General features: G+C 41.2%; 2 protein-coding genes across 2 annotated transcripts; one reads left to right on the plus strand and one right to left on the minus strand.

Moving 5' to 3' along the window:
- Positions 1-423: 423 nt before the first annotated feature.
- Positions 424-5,580, minus strand: nudt5 (nudix (nucleoside diphosphate linked moiety X)-type motif 5). The gene is made up of 10 exons (XM_012851494.3): positions 5,506-5,580; positions 5,141-5,224; positions 4,121-4,188; positions 3,979-4,031; positions 3,787-3,894; positions 3,512-3,607; positions 3,279-3,380; positions 1,557-1,565; positions 1,421-1,474; positions 424-1,155 (listed from the first exon to the last, which is right to left on the minus strand). The coding sequence occupies exons 2-10, from the start codon at positions 5,192-5,194 to the stop codon at positions 1,046-1,048; spliced, it is 654 nt and encodes a 217-aa protein (XP_012706948.1). The 5' UTR covers positions 5,195-5,224; positions 5,506-5,580; the 3' UTR covers positions 424-1,045.
- An 885-nt stretch (positions 5,581-6,465) lies between these two features.
- On the plus strand, positions 6,466-18,187 carry cdc123 (cell division cycle 123 homolog (S. cerevisiae)). Its single transcript, XM_012851493.3, has 13 exons — positions 6,466-6,598; positions 6,824-6,895; positions 7,970-8,033; positions 10,915-10,947; positions 11,750-11,845; positions 11,938-12,044; positions 12,239-12,290; positions 13,706-13,781; positions 14,007-14,129; positions 14,394-14,422; positions 15,749-15,856; positions 15,946-16,083; positions 17,789-18,187. The coding sequence occupies exons 1-13, from the start codon at positions 6,525-6,527 to the stop codon at positions 17,846-17,848; spliced, it is 1,032 nt and encodes a 343-aa protein (XP_012706947.1). The 5' UTR covers positions 6,466-6,524; the 3' UTR covers positions 17,849-18,187.
- Positions 18,188-23,092: the final 4,905 nt, after the last annotated feature.

Genomic DNA, 23,092 nt, shown 5'->3' on the forward strand with positions numbered 1-23,092 from the left:
AATAGTGCAACAAAATGACATCATTTTTTGTGTTGTACTTTGAAAAGCACTAAGTGAACTCAACACCAACCTGAATCAGTTCAAGCTAAATACGTCTGGCACAGTTTTACTAACACAGGGAGTCTTGGACAAGCTGATTCTGGGCTGCAAAGGGATTCTGGTTAAAGCATTTAACAGATTAATCATTTTGTGACATTTAGTGGAGAACAGTCTGAAATCCATCTATGAAATACAATAAACTTTGAAGTAGGTTTGGCTTGCTTTATCACTGGCATTTAAGATAAACAATGTAATCCTTCCATTGTTTCGTCATTAAAGGTTGGACGGCGGTAGTGGGATTAAACAAAGGGGAAAGGCCATTATCTGGTGTCAAAGTGCCTCTGTTTGTAAAGTTACAAAAAATGTGGAACAAAAAAACACACATTTCAGTCACAACACAAGTCGTATCACCTTTATTCATTGGTCAGTAACTTGGGTACAGAAGGAATGCTCAGTATTGGAGCCTGGTTGGAGGTTACACAGTAAAACACCCAATCGCATTATTAATACATCATCAGGTATATTACACGTACAATAATTAGTGCCTACAAGGTACAAGGTGCCTCTTGAATAAGATGGTTAAACCTAATGTTAGTGATTATTAAGGAATGTTTCCTGAAAGCTACAATAAAACAGGTTTAATATCATTAAAAGTTACTGGTCATCATTCAGGGAATGTAAAACTGAAACTTTAACATGTTGAGAATGAAAAGGAGTTCATGTTTGGGTCTTTGAGGTCCTACTGAGATGCAGAGTTAATGTACATTGATCCCTTCCGGGAATCTATTTTGAAACCAAAGGCTTAAGGACTTTCATTGTTTCTTTACAGTTTAGGTGAAAACAACTAACATAACCGATCGTTGATAATCAGATTAATTTAGATCTAAAAAACAAAAAGCCACAGGTTTTCCATAAATTTCACTGTCAGAATTTGAAAATCCTCATTTTCCAAGGCACGTGTACCGGTAAAGACTACATCTTCCTAGGGATGCCGTCCCCATTTCCGTCACTGCTTTAGGACGGGCAGCTCTCTCGGCTTGAAGAAGGCCTGAACCATTCCCATAGCAAAGATATACACTTTGGAGTCCACTATGATCTTTTCTTTGCGCAACAAGTCTGTAAAATAAACAAAGATGACTCCATAAATTGGTACATAATCAGTCACTTCATTTCAGCAATTCAACTCAAAAAGTGAAACTTCTACTATGTAGCTTCATTATGCACAGCAATGAGCTTCAAGTATTTATTGGGGTATTTTGCTTTTTGTGTTGCAGTACTGAAACAACTAAGCCCTTCAGCTTTATTCTAATTTACTGAGATGAACGTCAACGAGTTTGTTTGAAATCCACATGCTTGTGTTAAAATTATTCTCACAACTTACCATCAATTTTGGACTGGAACTCATCAAGAGGTAAAAGGATAACGTCAACAAACTCTGGAAAGGAATATCAAGGGCTGTGTGGTGATTTGTGTTGACAGAATAATGTATTTGTGAAAACAAAGAAGATGTAACTCACCTCCGTCACCTAGAAAACAGAAGAGAGAAAGATTAACCCACTGGAGCAGATAAATATTGCACATAATGCACAAGTGAAGGATTGAGCTGCGTTTTGTAGGCATGGGATGAAGGTTTGTGACCCAAGTCAGCACTTCCTGACTGAAAATAGATTTTTGAATGGCTCCCAGACCTGAGCTGCTGGGTGATCAGCCAATCAAACACATCCATCAACGTGTTAAAACAAGCATGGCTTTGCAGCCGTTTGCTTCTAACTGCCTTTCACATTGTGAAGAAATTCTGCTCCAATGCAGGTCTCTTCTTTGGTCCCACCTCAGCATTTCGATCAGACTGCGGGTCGGACTTTGACTGGGCCACTGCAACATCTGGATCTACGGTTTTCCAGCAGCTATATTGTTGTAGATCTGTGTTTGGGATCATATTTATGCCGATTAGTTTAGATGCAACCTTTACAAACTGAAGCCGTGCTGCCATGGTCTTTAATTTAAATGAAAATCTTCCTACTGGCCCGTCCAAAGAAGCTGTTCTAGTTCAGCCTTTTTCTAGTTCTAATGTTTAACACACTACATGAGGCCTGGAGACTCTAAAGACTCCAGTCCTTGTTTTTTTTTGTTGCAATTTCTCTGGGCGTGGCACAGTCTAAACATGAATTTACAGGCACATTCTCCTCTGAAATAGATTCTTTACTGTCCTAAATATATTCCGGTGAAAATAAGCTTCGTCACCGTTTGAATGAAATACCTCAGACACAATCTTAGTGTTTTTATGACGTTGCTGAAACCCTGATGAGACTTTCCCCCGATTAATGGACAGCTACAGTAGCTCTTTTCTTCCCTGTTTGCTGTTGAAGAAAACTCCACCTGTATACTTCAGAGCACCAAACGCCCAGAACTCCTTTTATTTTATATACAGATCACCCGCTATTACCATCTATTGTAGAACAGATTACTGGATCAATGTGTGCTTTTGTGCTTGTTTGTCTCTCTTGTTGTGTCTCTGTTCTGTCTTCTGTAACCCCAGTCGGTCGAGGCAGATGACCGTTCATACTGAGCCCAGTTCTGATGGAGGTTTTCCTTCCTGTTAATGGGGAGTTTTTCTTCCCACTGTCGCTTCATGCTTGCTCAGTATGAGGGATTGCAGCAAAGCCATGGACAATGCAGATGACTCTTCCTGTGGCTCTACGCTTCCCCAGGAGTGAATGCTGCTTGTCGGGACTTTGATGCAATCAACTGGTTTCCTTATATAGGAAATTTTTGACCAATCTGTATAATCTGACCCAATCTGTATAATCTGATTGATTTTGACTTTGTAAAGTACCTCAAGATGACATGTTTCATGAATTGGCGCTATATAAATAAAATTGAATTGAATTATTTGATAGTGCAGAACGTACTTCCTAATAATCGGTTCATCAAGTAGCAGCAACTTCCCGACTCCTTAGAAACCAGCGGCAGCATTTACTTTCAGCTCTGTTTTTAGGAGGAAATAAGGACAGGGGGAGATCTGTCGTATCGTTTTGTACACTTCAGGTTAGATCTGAATATGCTGTTGTGTTTCCATCGAGGCATTGTAGGTAAAACACACTCGTATGCTTCACACCAGCAAACGGCCCAAAACTCCTGTGTTTATACAAGCGGCAACACTTACTGGTCAATCTCTCTCTGTTAGGATTTAGTTTGGCGATTGTATTTTAGAGGAAAGCCTATGAATAGCGTGTTCTCACCGAGCTGCTGTGTTGGATGGATGTTCTCCATGTCGTCGCCGTTAATGTTGACCAGGACGATCTGGGTGGTGCAGTTAGACAGGCCAGGGTCCAGGCAGGTCACTGTTGATCACAACATGTAAGCCATCATCACAAAGGTCTACAGGCAGCACGTAGACGTCACTCCTGTCCCAGCTGACCTCTGTCACATGAGATAAGGGACCTAATGCAATCAAATCTTTGTGTCGTGATACCTGGAGTGACTCCCACTACTTCCCCTTTATAGCCGGTTTCCTCCTTCAGCTCCCTCAGTGCGGCCGCCTCTGCAGTTTCTCCCTCATCGATCAGTCCTAAACAAAGCAACAACGCCAGAGGCATCAGCTAACAAGAAGTCCAAACGTCACCGTATTTTGGGTGCTAAGGGGCAAAAATCAATAGAAAAGATTCCCGATGTGGCCTAAAATGTGGCTTATTAAGAATTCAGCTGCGTAAAAACGTTTAGTTCCTCCAGGAGCTAACGCGTGCTGACCTGCAGGAAACTCCAGCGTGTTGCATCCCAGCGGAGGACGGAACTGCTTCACCATCACTACGCAGTCTTTGTGGAGCGTCCGTTTGAGCAGCGCGATGATCCCTACGCCTGCAAAACAAAACGCTGCTCTGTGAGCGGCGACGCGGTGAGGGAACACAGAAAAAAAACAAAACAAGAAAGCTCAATACTCACCATCTGCTTCTGTGTTGGTCCTTCTGGTTGTCCGCTTCACAGTCTCCCAGGTTCTTGGGAGTCGAAAACACAAATAGGAAGCGACGCAATGAGCGAATGATCGATTCGATAACGCATATATTAGACAAGGTTAAGGCCATACCTGGTGTTTCCTGCGGGGTCCATGTATGTGGTTTGCTCCAGCTTCACCCATTTCCCTTCTGCCAGGAGCTGGAAGACAGCGGGCAGAAAACACCGTGTCTTGCAAAAGCGTCCATCCTCATTAAATGAGGTGACCACTACCGTGCGTCACCTCCTTAAATGTTTTCTTACATTAAAACAACACGCCGCTAGAGGTTATAGTAAACAGCTCTATCAGATCCCTCGTGCGCACTTTATGCTCAACGTAATTCCACACGTTCTCAGAAAGCAGGTCAGGGAGAACGTTGAGGAAGATTAAAGCAGCGATGAGGTAGATAGACACTACTGCATGTCAATAGAGAGCGCTATTCAACAACCACGACAAGGGGCGAGCCACGAAAGCAGGACAGGAGGCTCGTGGGAACTCTGGAGGACCTGTAGAGATTCACAGCCAAGATAGGAGGACGTGTTGATGGGAAGAGCTATTCTTAGATAAACAGGCTTCAACGAGCTCCTCCCAGCGGGACAACTACCCAAAACCCACAGCCTGGATAGAATTAAGCAAAGACCTGCAAATTCTTTGACCTACACAGCTAAGAAGAAAACTGTAACCGCTTGTTAGTTGATCAGAATAATTGTTGCGTTGTACCGTTGTAAACGGCAGCAGTTGCATCCTGTTATGCAGGTATGTTTTAAAATGTCTGTGAAAAATCCAACAATAGTTTTAATCAAGGTTATTCCTAGAAGATTCCTACAATCCCTCATGCTAAACGCTGCTCTGGGGCTCCAGGTTTGAAGGTAGCTGTGAATATATATCTGCATGCCAAGTTATTCATTTAGTGGCCTTGTCCAACACTACTTCTTTCAAAAGGGGTATATAAATATATATATATATATATATATATATATATATATATATATATATATATATAGAATTACCACAAATAAAGGCTTGAAAAGCACCAAATTTTATATATATATATATATAAAAACACACACACACTTCGCCCTTTTAACAGCAGCTGTTTACCCACACACGTACCTCCTCTTTTAGTATGTGTGGTGTTGTCACTTTAGGGTCCTCGGGGTTGCTCATTTTCACATGAAGGGACGTCCAGTTAGAAGCCTGCACAAAATGAACCCACCGTTATTATGTCAGTAACCTAATATTAAAAGCTATGAGTGTGAACGTTGGAGGATAGCCTCAGTTAGCTGCAACAACAAGACAACATAAAAGTGTTAATTTAGCTGCTCCTTTAATTCAACATTAGTCGGATGTAGACCAGCTGTCAGTCTGTTAAACACAAGCATATAAGTTCTGTAGTTGAAGGCGAAGCAAGAGTTCGGAAACTGTTTTTTTTAGCTTTATATTTGTCTTTCAATTGAGAGAGCCTAAACTGAACTCACGTGAAATCCAAGCCGTGCGTAACTAGCACCAGAGACGGTAAAATGCTGAGCGATGAGTCACTCCGACACTTCCTGTTATAGACAAAACGTCATCGACGCGCATTTTATTTTATTGTTCTTGTATTGCTTTTATCCGATCGGAAACAAATTTTGCAACCTGAGTAAAGCTAAGAACACATTCAATAAAAATAATTCTTAACAAGTGTTCTTATTTTTAAGATATATGACTTAATAAATAGATTCCTGGTCGTCTTGTGTGAGGTTCTGTAAAACATACAAAGATTTAATATTAACTTCAATACAGTAACTCAGATAAGGAATAACAGATAAAAAAAATGCTAAACATGTCGCTAAATGCAACAACTCATTTTTTCCTTCAAAATTTCAATAATTTAATTCCATTTATTTTATGCAGTTTTTTAATTTAAATTTCATATTCAGTTTTTCATCTGAAATTACTTTCTCAAAAACGTTGGATTTTTCTTCAAGTGAAATGCTGTCCTTTCCCGTAATCCAATCATGCTTTTGTGGCAACCAAATGTCATGTTTTATTCTAACCTGAAAAACAACAACAACATATTATTAAACATATAATTATTTTTGCGTACCGGAAGTAGTGAATAATCACACGTTTGGATTGTAAATTATTATCCAACTACAGTAATTGTTTTCAAACTTTAAGTCAAATTACAGTTTATAAAGTTTTAGAAGACATGATCATGCTAATAAACGATCTATGTGCATTCACAACGCCTTTGTGTGCATCGTCAAAATGCTTCCCCTCTGACAAAGGCAAACGCTTAATACAATCAGGGAAAATACTGACGTTGTACGTATTAAAATGAAAATACTTAAATAAAGAGTAAACGATTGTGTTTAAACGAACATGAATGTTTTCAAATATTTTGATATTGCAAACGAATTGTGGAGTCGCTAGCGATTTTACAACTACAACAACAACAACCTGGACCCGGAGGATATTTGGTGACGGACACGCTTCCTTCTCACAATACCGCAGCATGAAGAAGGAGCAAGTTGTCCACTGTCAGTTCTCGGTTTGGTATCCGATATTTAAGAAACACACGATTAAAAGGTAAACGCCGACAGTTAGGTCGAAAAACAGACAGAGACGGGTTGGTTGTTGGTGTAACTGTGAAACGCGGCTAACGTTAGCGCCGATGGAAATATGTGTCCTCTGTTTTGATGTTTTTGTGTCACTGGAATATCTGTTAATTGCAATTGAGCGCAGCTTCTCTTAAGATCCTCCTGCTTTAATCATCCATTTGCATACCTGAGTGATTTCTGTCGTGTTTTCCAGTCTGATCCTTCCACTGCCTCAGAATGTAATAGACTATTTGCTGGACGATGGGACACTGGTAGTCTCTGGAAGGTACGATGTCACACAGACACACACATACACACACATACACAGCCAGAAGTGGAACGGGAAGTAAATTGGTGGTGATCTTATTAACAATAGTAGAGAGTTTTACTTGGAAATGTAGAGACGAAGAAAAAAAAATCAGCCATAATGTGGAAATATGCCAAAAGATATTAAAGCTAGGTTAAGAAGAGAGGTGGAGGCCAGAGTCGGTGCCACTGTGGACATCCATCCGCCTACCATTTAATTTCCATTCCATTCTCTCCTCTTCAGTTCACTTTGGGATCCAAAGGTGTTCCCAGACTACAATGGGTGAGATCAGCTCCCCTACAAAGAAAACTAATTTCATTCACTTGTAGCCGAGGTCTTTTTTTTTTTTTCCAGTTCAGCGCAGCTTCGCTTAAGAACCTGCAAATTGATCCTTCTCTCATAACTGTAGGCGTGGTTTAGAAAATAGATGGAATGACAGCTCGGGTTATTCAGCTTTAGACTCGGCTCTTTCTTCACCGAATCACGTCGTAGCCGTGGCCACCTTACGTTATTACTCCATCCTACCATCAGTCATGAGCAAACACTTAAGGAAGGAAGTTGCTTGAAGCGAGCACTGACTGTTAAGATGAGAGGAGCAGCTGGGAACGGTGTCAGACTTGGAGGAACTGACCAGAATCTGTAGATCTATAGAAAACAAATGACCGGGTCAATCTGGCCCTTCACCAATTCATACACCTATTTCACACCCCTTCCTACTCCTGTTTCCTACTCTGTCTAGTCATTGCATAGGTATGACATGTTGATTTCTCTTGCTGAATAATTGCATGTCATACGCAACCACTGCATATAATTTCAGTCTCTTTAATAGTTCAATATTCTGCAGAACAATGGTTATTTGATGTAGGCATGTTTTTTTTTTTAACTTTCTGCTAAATTTACCTTCCAGCCCATTCTGATTTATTTGGATTCTGATCACCTTAAGTAAATTGGGCAAAAGGAAAAGTAGTTCTCTGGGGCTGTGAGTGGAGTTTTATGCCTACCATGCACTGTAAACTTGTCCTCCTTCTCTTCCCCCCCCCCCCCCCCCACCAGTGATCACAACTCTCAGCCGACACAAACCAACAACAGCGACTCGGATGCTGAGGAAGACGTTCAGGTTAGATGGCCTTGAGGTTGTCAGTAACAGAGATAGTGGCTGCATTTTATTTTGCCATGGGCTGAAATTACCGGTTTCAATTTTGAGATCTTCAACATTGACAATTTTCCGCTCAATAACAGCAACTGTGATCTTAGTCTAAAATACTTGCGAAAAATTAAACGTTTAAACGGCAGCAATGATCAGTCAAGTTATGGTATGTCAAAGTAGGAGCTTAGATTCCGGCCCTGTGGAGCCTGATTCGCAGTCTATCGAGTTAATTTCAGCGTCAGGTCTGGATGTTGATCAATACATGTGAAAGCCCCACTTCTGAGCCAATAAAAACCCTTTAAAAAGCCAGCGTCCATGGAACAGAGAATGATCTGTCCTTTATGAGGTCTGAATGACAGACAATTAGCTTAGACGTTTACAGTACCTGCACTTAGTGTAAAGGGCACTCTCAAATTTTCTCTGCTTTAGTAAACTTTAAACTGGATATATTATTTTGATCTATAAATATGAGAAAATAAACAGAATGTTAACCTGTATACAGTGTTTGCCTCCTTCCTGATTTCTTATGCTTTTGCACATTTGTCACATTTAAGTGTTTTAGAACATCAAATTAATTTGAATATTAGTCAAAGACAACACAGGCAGTTCTTAAATGAAGGTTTTTATTATTTAGGGAGAAAAAAACATCCAAATCTACATGGCCCTGTGTGTTTGCTCCCTAAACCTAATAACTGGTTGGGCCGCCCTTAGCAGCAACAACTGCAATCAAGCGTTTGCGATTATTTGCAGTGAGTCTTTTCCAGAGCTGTGGAGGAATGTTGGCCCGCTAACCTTTACAGAATTGTTGTATTTCAGCCACATTGGAGGATTTTCCAGCATGAACGGCCTTTTTAACATCATACCACAGCATCTTAATGGGATTCAGATCAGGACTTTGACTAGGCCACTCCAGAGTGTTCATTTCGTTTTCCTTCAGCTATTCACAGGTAGACTCGCTGGTGTGTTTTGGATCATTGTTCTGCTGCAGAACCCAAGTTGCTCTCAGCTTGAGGTCGTGAACAGATGTTCTCCTTCAGGATTTTTTTTAGTCGACAGCAGAGTTCATGGTTCCATTTATCACAGCAAATCTTCCAGGTCCTGCAGCATCAAACCAGCCCCAGACCACCTCCACAGTAGTTTACTGTTGCTATGATGTTCTTTTCTGAAATGCAGTGTTACTTTTATGTAATGGGACACATCCCCTCTCAAAAGTTCAGCTTTTGTCTTGTGGGTTCACAGAATATTTACCCACAAGTCTTAGGGATCATTGAGATGTGTTCTGGAAAAATTGAGACGAGCCTTAATGTTTTTCATGTTCCTTTTGCTCAGCAGTGGTTTTCATCTTGGATAGGGCTGGATGATATAGGAAAAAAAAGCATATCAATAAAAAAGAAATTAAATTGATCGATAATTATCAACAAATTCAAAACATGTATTTTAAGTGCAGCCCTGGCCATTTTATGCTCTTGCTTAGCGACCTATTTGTAGATAAAGAACACACAAACACTGAATTCAAACCAATCCTTTATTCAACTAACTTTTGACCAAAACTGCAAGTAAAAAAAAAAAAGAAAGAAAGAAAAGAAAGAACTCATGCTCTCTGAACTCTTTGAAGGCGACGGAGCTTGGTGACAGAGCATTCCTGGGTCTGCGTTGTGATTGGTCCGGAGGATGTAATGACTGTAATATTAACCTACATGAAAGGCTAGAATGCAAAAGGAAGGAAAACTTTCATTCTATTCAAGTTTTTATTGACCCTTTTTTTCTTTTATCGATATATATTATTATTTAATTATTATCCAGCCCTAATCTTGGACCTCTACAGTGCAGGCTGTTTCAGTCCAGGCCTTTTGTCATGGTGGAGGCGTGAACTCTGACCTTAACCTAGGCCAGTAAAGCCAGCAGTTCTCTGGATGTAGTTTTTTTGGTCTTCTGGGACCTCTTGGATGAATTGTTCCTGCTCTCTTGGGGCGATTTTGGTCGCCGGCTACTCCTGTGAAGATTCACCACTGCGCCATGTTTTCACCGTCTGTGGATAACGGCTCTCACTCTGGTTCACCAGAGTCCCAAAGCTTTAGAAATGGCTCTGTAACCTTTACCAGATGGATAGACCTGATACTTTCTTTCTCATTTATTCCTGGATCCCAGCATGAGGTCTAGCTTTAGTCAGGCAGGTCTTATTCAAGTGATTTCTAGATTAAGAACAAGTGTGGTAGTGATCAGGCTAGAGAAGGTGAACCCAGGTGTGACAAACCTCAGTTATGTGTTAACAGGGGGCAATCACTTTTTTCCACACAATGCCATGCAGATTAGGATTCTTTTCCCCATAATATTAAAACTCATCATTTAAAAACTGCATTTTGTGTTTCCTTGTGTTATCTTTGACTAATATTTAAGTGTTTTGAAGCAGTTAAGTGGGATAAACGTGCAAAAGCCTAAGAAATAAGGAAGGGGGAAGACACCATAGAAGCTAAAAATTAGGGAACGAAAGTAGAATATTTCACTTATAATTTATCGTTGTGTGTATGTTTTGTTATGCCTCTTTAAATTTTGACCATCGAGCCACTAAGACGTTTGGCCATGCCTCAATCTAAAATTGCTCCAGGTGTGTTGAACTGGATCAGTTCAGCGCTTGTGCTGTAATTTTTCTTTCCCATCACAGACTTTTAGAGTCAAATCTGGGCTTTGACTAGGCCAATCCAGCCTTTAGTCAAAGTCTCAGTTGTATTTCAAGGGTTTATGACTAGAGTTGCATTTAGAGCATTTCTCTACTCCACTTATTAAAATCTGTTGGCGTTCACGGTTAATTCTCACTCATTTGGACTTCCTCTGTTTCTCTGCTCCCCTCTAGTGGTCAGATGACGAGACAACAGCCACAGCCACTGTAAGTAGTTCAGTGTTTTCTAACATGTGCTGGGATATTTGTCACCAAACATACTTCACAAAGTGTTTTTAAGTCGGACTTAGAAATGCAAGTAGTTCAGTTAGTCACACGCACTGGCCATTTTATTAGGTACAGTAGAATATTTTAATGGCTTGTTGACGCAAACCACTAATCATATTTGTAGCAGTTAATTCCCTGGGTCTCGCTAAAGAGATGAGGGCTCCAGAATGAGGATGAAAGGAGATTTGAGCGACTTGGACCATGGCGTCACTGTCGGTGCCAGACTGACCGGGTTCAGAAAAGCTGCCGAGAGTTTCACACACTAAGCCACCCGAAAATGCCTCGTTGACGTCAGAGGAGAAGGGCCAGGACGGTTGGAGGGGATAGGAAAGGCAACGGCAGCTCAAAGGAAGCCGTGAGACAATCTTTTGAAAGCACGACACGAAACAGATTCTACAACTCACACAGACTCACTGAAACTGGACGGTAACAGACTGGAAAAATGCGGTCTGCTCACAGCGTGTCGCTGACCGCGTCCACCGTTTTATGACTACGGCGTACCCATCCTCTGATGATTATCCAACAAGATGACGCACCATGTCACAAAGCTCAGATCCTCTCACTGTTGCTAAAGTATCCACCACAACGCCTCTTTGAATCTACGCCAGAAGAAATAGGGCAGCTCTGAAGCCAAAAGGGGTTCCCAGCCAGTACCAGCATGGTGTATCTAATAAAGTGTCCAGTGAGTGTATGATGCCTATGAGAATCTAGTTGTGATGTCATCATGCTTTGTGTCTGGCAGGCACCCGAATTCCCAGAATTCACCTCGACAGTGCTGGAGGCCATAAACGCCCTGGGTGGGCGTGTCTTCCCCAAACTCAACTGGAGCGCTCCGCGGGTAAAAGCCCAGCATTCATCTGCTCAGCGCTGCATGTGTATGCTGATGTGGCGAGGCGCGTTAACAAGCCGGCCTCCTTCTGCCTTTGACAGGATGCCAACTGGATCGCCCTGAACAGCTCGCTGCAGTGCCGCAGCCTCAGCGACATATTCCTGCTCTTCAAAAGCTCCGACTTCATCACGCACGACCTCACGCAGCCGTAAGCTCTCACACTGCAGGAAGATGAATTCATGTTGTGCTCTGCAGTGTTTTGAACTGATGTACAGTAGCGCAGGGCTTTATAAAAGCGGTATGTGTGCAGAGAAAGCAATCAATCACCGTGAAGTGAATTAGTCATACCTCTGCTAGCTAAATCCATCTATATAACTGGCTTTGGTGCCATTTGCTCTGCAGATTCCTTCAGTGTAGCGACCAGGACTCTCCAGATCCAGTCATCAATTATGAGGTATTTTAGTCTTCTTTCTGTTCAAATACTGTTCCTTCGATGTACTCATATTTAAGGCGCTTGTTTTTACCACAGAAAATACATCTTTTTTCAGATTATTTATTTGAAAACAGACAAAAAAATAAGTATGTAGACATATAGAATATTCCCATTTGTATAATAAAGGAAGGCAGGGTGTCGCAAAAAATAAAACAAATGAATCAAGAAATAGAAAATAAATCACCAGATCAATTAGGTAGAAGTTTAAAAAAGGAGTGAGAAGAGGTTTGCACTTAAAGGTGTAAAAAGCATGTTGGTTTAAAACAATGAATGCCAAATCATGTTCTAACTCCCATGCATTAACTTAGACTTAGACAAACTTTATTGTCATTTTGTGTGCTAGAGTGCATACAAAATGAAATTACGTTGCATACAGCTTACGATAACGTAATGAGATTGCAATTGAAATAAAATAACATTGCAATATAGAGTGCAGCAGTGATAAGAATGTACAGTGCAGGAGAAAAACGGTTAAAACAAAATGTGCAGAAGAACGTTCAACCATGTTTGTAGTGCAAAGATAATGGTGCAAAAAAAAAAAGGGGGGAAAAGTTAATTTGAAAAGTTAAAAACTGGCAGTGCAAAATAATAATGGTGCAAAAATGCAGTAATTGTTCAGTTGTGTACTTTTAAATTTAAATTGATTAATGAAAGTTCGGCAACGTTGGCAGTGCAAAATAATGATGCGAAATGGCCATAAAATTCAGCTCTGTGCATGTGTGATGGAGAGTCCACTGGGCTTCCTTCATATAATCAATCTGTTTCTATAGAGAGTCTTCTTTACAAACAACATTTGCCAAGGGGGGGAACTGATATAAAAAAGGAAGGTAATCACTGCAACAGTTTAGTTCTTTTTCTTCCATGGTAAAAAGACAGCACACCCTTTCTGGGTTGTAGGGTTTTACATACCCCAGCATCCTAAATCTGGGATCAGGTTCCTAAACTTGCTTTAAATCCAAAAACACAGGAGATTTTCCCACAGTCGTCATTCTCTAAACAGAAATTGAACCAAAAATGGAGAAATTGTTTGAATTAATTTGATTAGTTGATGTATTTGGCTGTGACTGTGTACATGAATTAAGATTGCTGTAAATGCACCAGAATCAGCCAATAGGCTCATTTTCAATCTGTTGTCCTTGGACAGATGGAAGATTTGTCTTGCTGAAAACAATAACAAAAATAATTTACAGCGGACAATACAAGGTTAAAATAGACTTAACCTGCAGGCTACAATATAAATATGCTGTAACAATGAAATAAAGGTAGCAGCTGTCATTAGAACAATTTTAATCGCCAAAACACGAGGGATTCCACAATCAGTATGGAGTGCATACTCTGCTGGATAGTAACAGTCGGTGCTGTCCTTGTGTCCCCAGCTGGTTTTGAGGAAGTGGAGCGAGCTGATTCCTGGTGGAGAGTTTCGCTGCTTCGTCAAAGAAAACAAGCTGATTGGTAAAAAAAAACTTTAGCCTCATATTCAGAAAATATACGAAAAATATCAGTAGCTGTAAACAAGCAGCGCTGGATGTGAGTCCGACAGGCTGGATGAAGAACCGGAGCGTGAACAGCGGCTGGGCCGAGTTTGAGCCTTGCCCCGTGTCGAGCGGGCTCATTTGTGAAGCAATTATAAAATCCAATTTGAGCTGCGCTCACCGTGTGTCTGCGTTGATCCCGCAGCGATCTCCCAGAGGGACTACACGCAGTACTACCAGCACGTCCTGAAGCAGGAGGAGCACATCTCCCAGGCCATCCAGGCGTTCTTCAGCCAGCACGTCCAGTACAACTTCCTGGACGAGGACTGTGAGCTGCAGCTTTTTATGCGTCTGCGTGTCCGTGGCCTTTCACTGCCGCCACAGCAGCATCATTTATTTATGACTGTAGAAACGAGTTGATTAAGCAGAAGCAAAGAGGAGGAAAGACGAATGAGTCTGGGTTCTGCTGTATAGAAATTTTAATATTTTAGCTTGTTTGGTATTATAAAGTTGTGGCTGTGGAGAAAAAAAAAGTGAATTTAATGTGAAATAACTTCTAACACTAATGTTTTTCTTTCTTTCTCATTTACAGTCGTGTTTGATGTGTACAGAGATAGCCAGGTAACTCGTTTATCTATTTTATGTGGTAAGCTATGCCTGGCTCTTGAGCTTGTCAACTTTTTGTCAGGACAACAACAAACTTTACGTGCTTTATAGAGATTTTCTGTTGGATCAACAGGAAGCGGCACATAGCTGTATGCTGCAGGTGTGGTGGGTGCACGAGATGAAAAATGGCGGTCTGACAGTGTTTATTTTCCCCCCACACAATAAAGACTAAATAAAAATGAATATCAAAAAATTAAAATTTTATAAATAATTTTTTTAATTTAAATTTATTAAATAAAAATTAATTTTCACACGAAAATGAATTTTTTTAGAAGTCTGTTACGCTTAATTTCAAGTAAAATAAATAAATAAATAAATATATATATATATATATATATATATATATATATATATATATATATATATATATATATATATATATATATATATATGTATGTATGTATATGTATTGAGTTTAGTTTCCTCTTTTTTAACTGTAGGCTAAGAACCTTTTATATTGTTATACAGTTTATAAAGTGTGTAGTAAATTATAAATAATAAAATAATAATGATAAAATTAAATGGTATAGAACGTGTTTAACTGTGGTGATATGTAAAAAGGATTATGGGTAATCTTTACAGTGACGACTTCAAGGCATTAAGAGAGAAAACAATAAAGTTACATTTTTGACCCATTTTGTTGGGATGGGGGGCCTGAAATGTTTTTCATTCTTCAAAGGCGCAACAGAAAACATTTGTGAACCACTGGGATAAAAGCATATGCCATATGTTAAGTAGGGGTGCAACAGTAGATCGAGCCACATCGATTAAATAATTAATAATCCAATTGCATTGATGTAAAAAATTAAAACATCGACCCATATCATCATTTTTAAGATACACCTTTAATTTGAAATTCACAAGGCATGAGACCATAGTGAACAGGTGGTATATTATTTATTTTATTAGATGAATGCTGTTTTTGATTTAAATCCCTGATGCCTGCAAGAGCTTAGAAATAAAAATGTCAAATCATTTCCTATTTTTGTGAGTTGACATCAATGTAAATAAGTCTTAGATAGACAGATGTCATTACATCATATTGATTGCAGACTTGTGAATTGAAGTTAATCAAAATTGTAACATATCGTAACAGACTTTGTGATATCGGCAAATATCATATCGTCATCCAAACAAATCAATATAACATCATATCGCGACTAAGCTGGTGATTTACACCTGTAGTTGTAACACGGCAGACTGAACAAAAAGCTGTGGATGAATACATTCGTAGGCAAATTTTTGCGTTAAGCATAAATGTTTACTTTTTTTTTTTCCCAGGGGAGGGTGTGGCTCATCGACCTGAACCCGTTCGGAGAGGTGACCGACTCGCTGCTCTTCAGCTGGGAGGAGCTGATGTCTGGTGGAGAAATCGCCCATCAGCTGCAGGTTAGCAAGCGCTGAGCCATGCATCCATACGCACTGCTTTCATTTCCAACCTGAAGCCCCATGAAGGTCACGCCCTGGTGCTTGTGCAGGACGGCCCCGCGTTCCGCTGCACCACCAGCGAGGTGACGGTGCAGCCCAGTCCCTGTCTGAGCTACAGAATCCCGCGGGACTTTGTGGACCTCTCCACCGGAGAGGACGCCTACAAACTCATGGACTTTCTGAAACTGGTAGGTGCCGACGCCTGCAAGGAAACATTCTCTACACTCTCATGGTAAAACGAGGATTCTAATTGTAATTTAAACCTAACCTAATGCATACAGGTGTCTACAAAAACAATTTAACAAACCTAAATTGTGCTTACATCGTGTTTTTGTGCTCTTTCCTGGCTGTCCTTTCAAACGAGCCATACTCGGTCCATCCTGTTCCAGGATCTCATTTTTGGCTTCTTGCAGTTTCTTTGATAGTTCTGTGTGTTTTGTGAGCTGGACTCAACATGAAGAGCTCAAATGTATATCACCCCATCATGATATCATCAAACGCTGAACTGGGAGGAGTGTTTCGGCTTAGTTCAACCAACAGAAAGCTTTTAAGCTTTCGCAGCCGAGATTTTAATCACAACTGGCTAAACGGAGCCGTGACTACCGATTACACCTCGGCTTTTTTAAGAGCCGTCATGAATTATTTAAAGTGCTGCACCTCTTTCTTCCCCTCTGTGAAAAATAATATAGAGATGCTCTGAAAAACTGAAAAAAAAACCCTGTAATATCTGATCTCACCAAACACACGACAGCCAAGCTGAACCATGAGGCGGTAAGAGCAACACTCTTTGGTGTGGATACGCGTACTGAGGGAAGAAGACTCAAAGGGATCACTGATGTAAGATGCTTCAAGTGGTTTAAAGTATCTCTATAAAAAATGTGTCTGGTAAAATATCGGTATTAATAGGTCAGTTCGGAAAGTGGCCACAAAAAAAAAAAACATCTTATCATCTCTGCTAATTAGACTTTAGTTTTGGGTCAAGTTTCTCACAGGTTGAGTTTTTTCCTAAACATCTGGGGCCTTGTGCATAAAGGAGAGTGCAGCTCTCACACTAAAAGTTGGTGGTACATATGCCACCGCACACCTTTCCTTTAGATGTCCTGATTTGCAGGAAATTCAGCGCAGTTGCAAGGACCGCTTGGAACGCCCAGTATCCGCCTACAAATAAATATGTAAAGTAGTATAAATACCTAGAAGACACCCACCACGTGACCAAATAACCATGATAGTGGCTGTGGTCAGGTTTGGGATATATATATATATATATATATAAAAAAAAAGGAGATTCACAGATGAGATAGTCTTTATTGATCTCACATTGGAGAAATCAGTCAATAGTCAGGAGTAGGAAAGCGTGCATCAGTTATATACAGTGCATCTTCCTATATACAGTGGATCAAAAAGAAAATGAGAAAAAATAAGAATAAAAAATACAAATGGAATCGTAGTAGGCAGATGATGTCATGTGTACTTCCCGGTTATATACACACACACACACACACACACACACACACACACACACACATATATATATATATATATATATATATATATATATATATATATATATATAAAACCGGGAAGTACACATGACATCATCTGCCTACTCCGATTCGTGCCTACTCCGATATATATATGAATGGCTCAGCGCTTAGTACTTTGGTCATTTGTTACTGTCGATCGAAAAAAGTTGCGTTGATTACCACACACTTTAAGGCAACGTTCATTTTTATACATCTGGGTTGTGTGGAACGTTGCGCTGCAGGGGTTTTTTGTGCATAGGCACGCTTTGTACATGAAGCCCCTGCTCTGTATAAATGTTCGTCTCATTGCCTGCCGTCTGATAAAGTTTCATTGGTGTCTCCTACATTCCACTCCTTTCTCTGTTCACAGAAGAAGAGCCAGCAGGAGGAATCTGAAGAGGAGGAAGAGGAAGAGAATCCTCCACAGTGATGACAGCCTTCTATGTAAAGTGTGTGTAGAGACTGTTGCCCTCTCTGTCGTTTTCTCTTCATGCTGTTTTCACCCAGTGGTCTGTACCAGCTCCTTTAAACTGAGTTACGGCTGTGAAACGGAACGTGTTAATTTAACGACTCGCGCTACCAACCCCCGAAGACCCAATTTTTCTGTCAGGTTTTCGCCTTCCTCTGTACCTGGGACAGAGACCTCTGCAGAGTTGATTGTAGGGTGTTGTATTGTATAGATTGCCTGCTTTTATATATAGAAATGAGTTCTGGACAGGTATGTGGAAAAAAAACTAAAAACACCCAATTAAATATTAACTTCTTCTCATATTTGTCCAGAGTTGTTTTTATTTCTGGATTTGTCCATCCATCTGTTGTCTGTATCTGCCTATCCTTCCAAGGTAACATGGGGGGGGGTGCCTGTCTCCAGCGGTCAACGGGCAACGTTCACCCTGAACAGGTCGCCAGTCCATCACAGGGCAACACAGGGACATACAACCATGCACACAAAATCATTTATATCTAAGGGCTATTTAGAGAGACATATTAACTTAAGTCTGTTTTTGTACTGTGGGAGCAAGCAGGAATACCCGAAGAAAACCAACGCATGGATGGGGAGAACATGCAAACTCCAAGCAGAAAGGCCCCTGGCCAGGATTTGCTTTAGAACCTAGAACCTTCTAAGCTACCCACTAGGCCACTTTGCACTGCCTAAAGTGCACTTCAACCACAAAATTAGTCTGGTGTTACTCATTATGTATGTGTTTTCTAGCTGAGGAAAAGTTTAGGACACCCTACCTTCTAATAAAAGGGTTAACTGGTGTGGTTGAGATATCTTCAGTGGGATGAACCTTGCAACTATCCACCACTCTCTGATATCTGATGAAAGTTTCCTGACCTCCAGCTAAGAGATGTTTAAGGGGTTTCTTTCATGTACCGCCTGTTTCACGTCACCCCACCAGATCCCAATAGCCCCTTTTCTATTTGGAGTCCCAGGATAAATGAGGAATACATGGAGCCGTATAAGTACCCGTATTTTACGGACCATAAGGCGCACAGTGAATTAATGTCTTTGTCCTCATATAAGGCACACCGAATTATAAGGCACACTAAATATTTGTCTCAAGTGTGTAATATCACTCCGCCCCTTCATGTATACAGCTCTCTCCTGAGAAAGTCATCCGTCTCTTTTGGGAGGACAGAGTAGCTGGACTACACTGCTCTGTTTCTAACATAAAGCCAAAATAAACTGAACTTTTATATTGAATTAGGTTACTAGGTTTATTGTTGATGGCGGGTACTCCGGGCGCGAGCTGCCTAAACCCTAACCCCCCCCCAATAATCAAGTGTACTGTGCTTATACTGTGAGCTGTGCGGACGTTTTACCCATCATAGCGGAGCGTACCATTGCCTACATTTCTTGTGGCAAATTCCTACAATTCCCACTTTCTGCCAGCGGGACGAAGCGGTAGAACAGATGGTAAAATGTGTGATTAGCTAGCTGAGCACCCAGAGCCATTTCTTTTCCAGCAGGCTCCCACCGCACACCTGCAGGGTTCTCGCCAGTGCATTTCAGCATAATGGACCCTTACACTGAAAGTTGTCAAAGTTACGCTGAAATGAGACCTTATGAGCTCACGGTCTGTACAATACGCAACAGTAAAAGTCAGTAAAATCAGCGCAGCTAAACCTCCCAAACCCAAAATGTGTAAGTATGAGCTGGTAATCAACGAGGCCACGCCGCTCAATGGGTATTTGGAGCATTACGGTGCACTGTCACTACCTGATTGGACCCCTGAGCTGTCTACAAGACTGCCTGACTGTAATGTCAAAACTAGAAGTGCATTCATGTCAAGGCCCCCCCATACTCAGGTGTAGTTCACTTCGCGGAGGTCCACGTCACACTATAAACTTCTCGGAGGCTTCATATGTAAGGCGCACCGTCACTTTTTGAAAAGATTTAAGGATTTTAACTGCACCTTAAAGTCCGAAAAATACGGTAGATGTGTTTCCAGCAGGTAATTTATTGAAATCGGTCTAACTACTAATGGGGAAGTTGGGCAGAAAACTGCACTTCACGTTCAGTCCAGGGGATTGCGGTAAAGAAACCCAGATCTGGGCTTTGACCTGGCCCAGGAATTCCCATTACTTATCTCACCTTGTGGATTTACTTGGATGTTTTGGGTCATTCTCAAATAGTCGGCGGGGAGGGGAGAGAACACACCCCTGGGGGCCGCCAGTATAAGTTGTTCTTAGGCGGGAGAAGGTGCTCCCCAGCCTCACCTGCTGGTCAGGAAGCTGGTAACCTAGTGACAGGTGGAGGGCGGCGCTGTGAGCTTCTGGTGGAGGATGTCAGGGTTGATTGTGCCTCAGAAAGCTCCTGTGATCTCACCCTGGTGATCACTCTACCATCAAGTGTCCAGAGCAACAAACTAAATGTCTGAGGTTTAATCGGGACAAAGTTCCTACAGAATGCTGAGTAACTGTTTTTACCATGTGCACCTGATGTGATTGGCCAGTGTTTGTTTTCTAGCTGTTTAAAATGCAACTAAAGGCAGAGGCCGTTTTTATTGTTAATTCTTTTCTTTTTTTAATCTCAGTTCCTGTAGAATTGCTATAATGTCCAATAATGTAAGGAAAAACACCCAGACTTCCATAGGGTGTTCTCATTTATAGACATGAACTGTATTAATGCCCTTTCATTTAAAATGAACTGGAGCACGCTCGCAGTGTTGTTCTGTGGCTTTCGAGACCAATGAGCTTCCGTGTTTACCATTAAACCCCCTTAATTACTTTGTCATCTTTCATTTATTTCTGCTCCTGCACCTCTTTCTGCTAATTCCCTCTGAGCCCTTTTTGACACACTCATTGCTCCCAGCTGCCTCGGCTGCCCCTGCCGAGTTCGTTGCTCTCCATCATGCCTCGCTGTGGACACGAGTTCCAAAAAACCTCCATTAAACTTCTTGTCATATATTGACCGACTGTCAGTCCAGTGGGTGCAGTAAACAAGCGCAAAAGAAATTGATTGTCCTTTCTTACGTAACACTCCTCATTACGCTGGGAGCTAAATGAGCTGTGCGGCCATGGGACATGGCTCCAATCACCCCCCCCCCCCCCCCCCCCCCCCCCACCAGGTCCCTGCCTTCACCGGAGCAATCATTTGGCGAAGGAGGAAGTGAGTGAGTTGAGAGTCCCGGTACCTCAGGGGAACGGCTGTGGACGTTCAGCAGCGTATGCGGCACGGCTAATGTGCCCCATAATAATACCGTCCGCTTTGACTGGAAACCGTAATACATCACACTGAACATTTCAAGGAAATTTGAAGCACGAGCTATTTACAATCCCTTTTTGCAGCAGGACCTATAAAAAATCGTTAGGTGCTTATCGGAGTTGTTGAAATACAAGTTGGATGGTAAAACGGCACTAACCATAATTCATGCTGAAATACAGGAATGAAGTGTTCTTTTGAACAGATTGTGTAATTGCTTACCAAGTGCAAATAATAAAAGGCATACAGTGAACCGATGATCGACAAATAGTCACTTCGGTAAAAGCAAACGGTTTGTCAGCTCTGGATCATTCAGGTGCCAAGATGGAAAGAAATCAGCAATGACCTTAAAGGTGCTTAGCCACGTTATTTAACTTTTTTAATTTATATGTCAGTAGCACCCTCTGGTTGCATACACAGTTTTTATGAAAGATGATCACATCCTGCTGGCATATTAGCTGTTATTTCGGTGTTTTATTTGTTGTTTTTTCTCAATTTGTGAATAAGTAAAGCCTTTCGCGTTTATATACAATTTTAACGGAAGTACATACTGCCCGTGCGCAGCTGGGGTTAAAACAAGGAGGCAGCTAACGGCTATTAGCATCTCCAGGTGAAACAATGAAGAATGTTCCAAGATCTAGTGGGGGGGAAAAAAACGCAAAAAAAAAAAATATGATTCCAAAAGGAAAAGGACTGGAATGACATTATCAGGATGGAGGCTTGGTGTATATAACCTTATTTTATCATGATCAAATGGTTTTTGGTCTTTTTTTAAGCATATACCATGTTAAAGAAGAAATTAACAATGAGTTTGGTGTATGGGAGGAGATGAAGCCTTAGAAGTTGTGTTCAGTTCCTTAGGCCCTTCTCTCACTGATGCCCTTTTATGGTTATTGGGTCATCCGCATAAGTAAACTGCCTTAATTTGGGTTGGGGGATCTGTGGGTAGCCTCTTTCACAAAACATTTAGGCCACAAACGCGCAAACACGAACTGCCTGGACACCCCCGCTCACATTCAAAATTTACAAACAGATATGGCAACAACCTGCAAAGCCATCTGTTGGTCAAGTAAATGCTTCAAGCTGAAATGATATTCAGTATCTTACTTTTTTCTTGTTGGAAATTATTTCTTGTGTATTGTTGAAGTTTTTAAATCACACTGTTGGCTGGTCGCACAAACCTAACTTCATCACTGCATCGCTCCCGCCTTCCCAGAAGTTGGCTTGCTCCTGTAGAAGTCCGCTGGTTTGGCTGGTCTCAGTGCTGTGACTACCTGGCTGGGTGAGTCGGGGGTGCAACAGCAACGGGCTGAACTCAGCCTCCCCTCACAATTCTAGTACCAATGGCTCTCTGGTACAGCACTCAACTGGTTCAAATCTTACCTAAAGAACAGGGATTTCTTTGTGTCAATAAGTAACTTCTCATCAGAGCGGACAAAAGTCACATGTGGGGTACCCTAAAGTCCAATCCTAGGACCCGTTCTATTCAATATCTATATGCTCCCACTAGCTGAGGTTATTAAAAGAAATAAAATTAGTTACCATAACTACGCAGATGATACACAGCTTTACATTACGACGTCACCAGGTGACTCTGAACCCATCCATTCACTGAACGGATGCTTAGAACAAATCAATGCGTGGATGATTTTGGCTGACATTCTCTGGCTGAACAGAAACAAAACTGAAGTTATGATTTTTGGACCTAAAGAGGAACGAACTAGAGTCAGCACGCAGCTTCAGTTATCACAACTACAAACTAGTGATCAGGCCTGAAATCTGGTTGTAATGATGAACTCAGACCTGAACCTTGAAGGACACATCAAGATAGTCGCAAAGTCAGCCTTCTATCACCTGAAAAACATTTCTAGGATTAAAGGACTGATGTCCCAACGAGATCTAGAGAAGCTCATCCATTTGTTTATCTTTAGTCGCGTTGATTACTGCAACGGCGTCTTCACAGGT

Source organism: Fundulus heteroclitus, chromosome 17 (genome assembly GCF_011125445.2).
Source record: "Fundulus heteroclitus isolate FHET01 chromosome 17, MU-UCD_Fhet_4.1, whole genome shotgun sequence".
NCBI lineage: Eukaryota > Metazoa > Chordata > Actinopteri > Cyprinodontiformes > Fundulidae > Fundulus > Fundulus heteroclitus.

Coding starts and splice junctions, on each gene's coding strand:
- nudt5 (XM_012851494.3), bottom strand. CDS start 5,194: ATGAGCAACCCCGAGGACCCTAAAGTGACAACACCACACATACTAAAA. Junction 3,608..3,786: donor CACGCTGGAGTTTCCTGCAG/GTCAGCACGCGT, acceptor TGCTTTGTTTAG/GACTGATCGATGAGGGAGAA. Junction 1,156..1,420: donor GTTCCAGTCCAAAATTGATG/GTAAGTTGTGAG, acceptor TTTATTTTACAG/ACTTGTTGCGCAAAGAAAAG.
- cdc123 (XM_012851493.3), top strand. CDS start 6,525: ATGAAGAAGGAGCAAGTTGTCCACTGTCAGTTCTCGGTTTGGTATCCG. Junction 12,291..13,705: donor ATCCAGTCATCAATTATGAG/GTATTTTAGTCT, acceptor TTGTGTCCCCAG/CTGGTTTTGAGGAAGTGGAG. Junction 13,782..14,006: donor CAAAGAAAACAAGCTGATTG/GTAAAAAAAAAC, acceptor TTGATCCCGCAG/CGATCTCCCAGAGGGACTAC.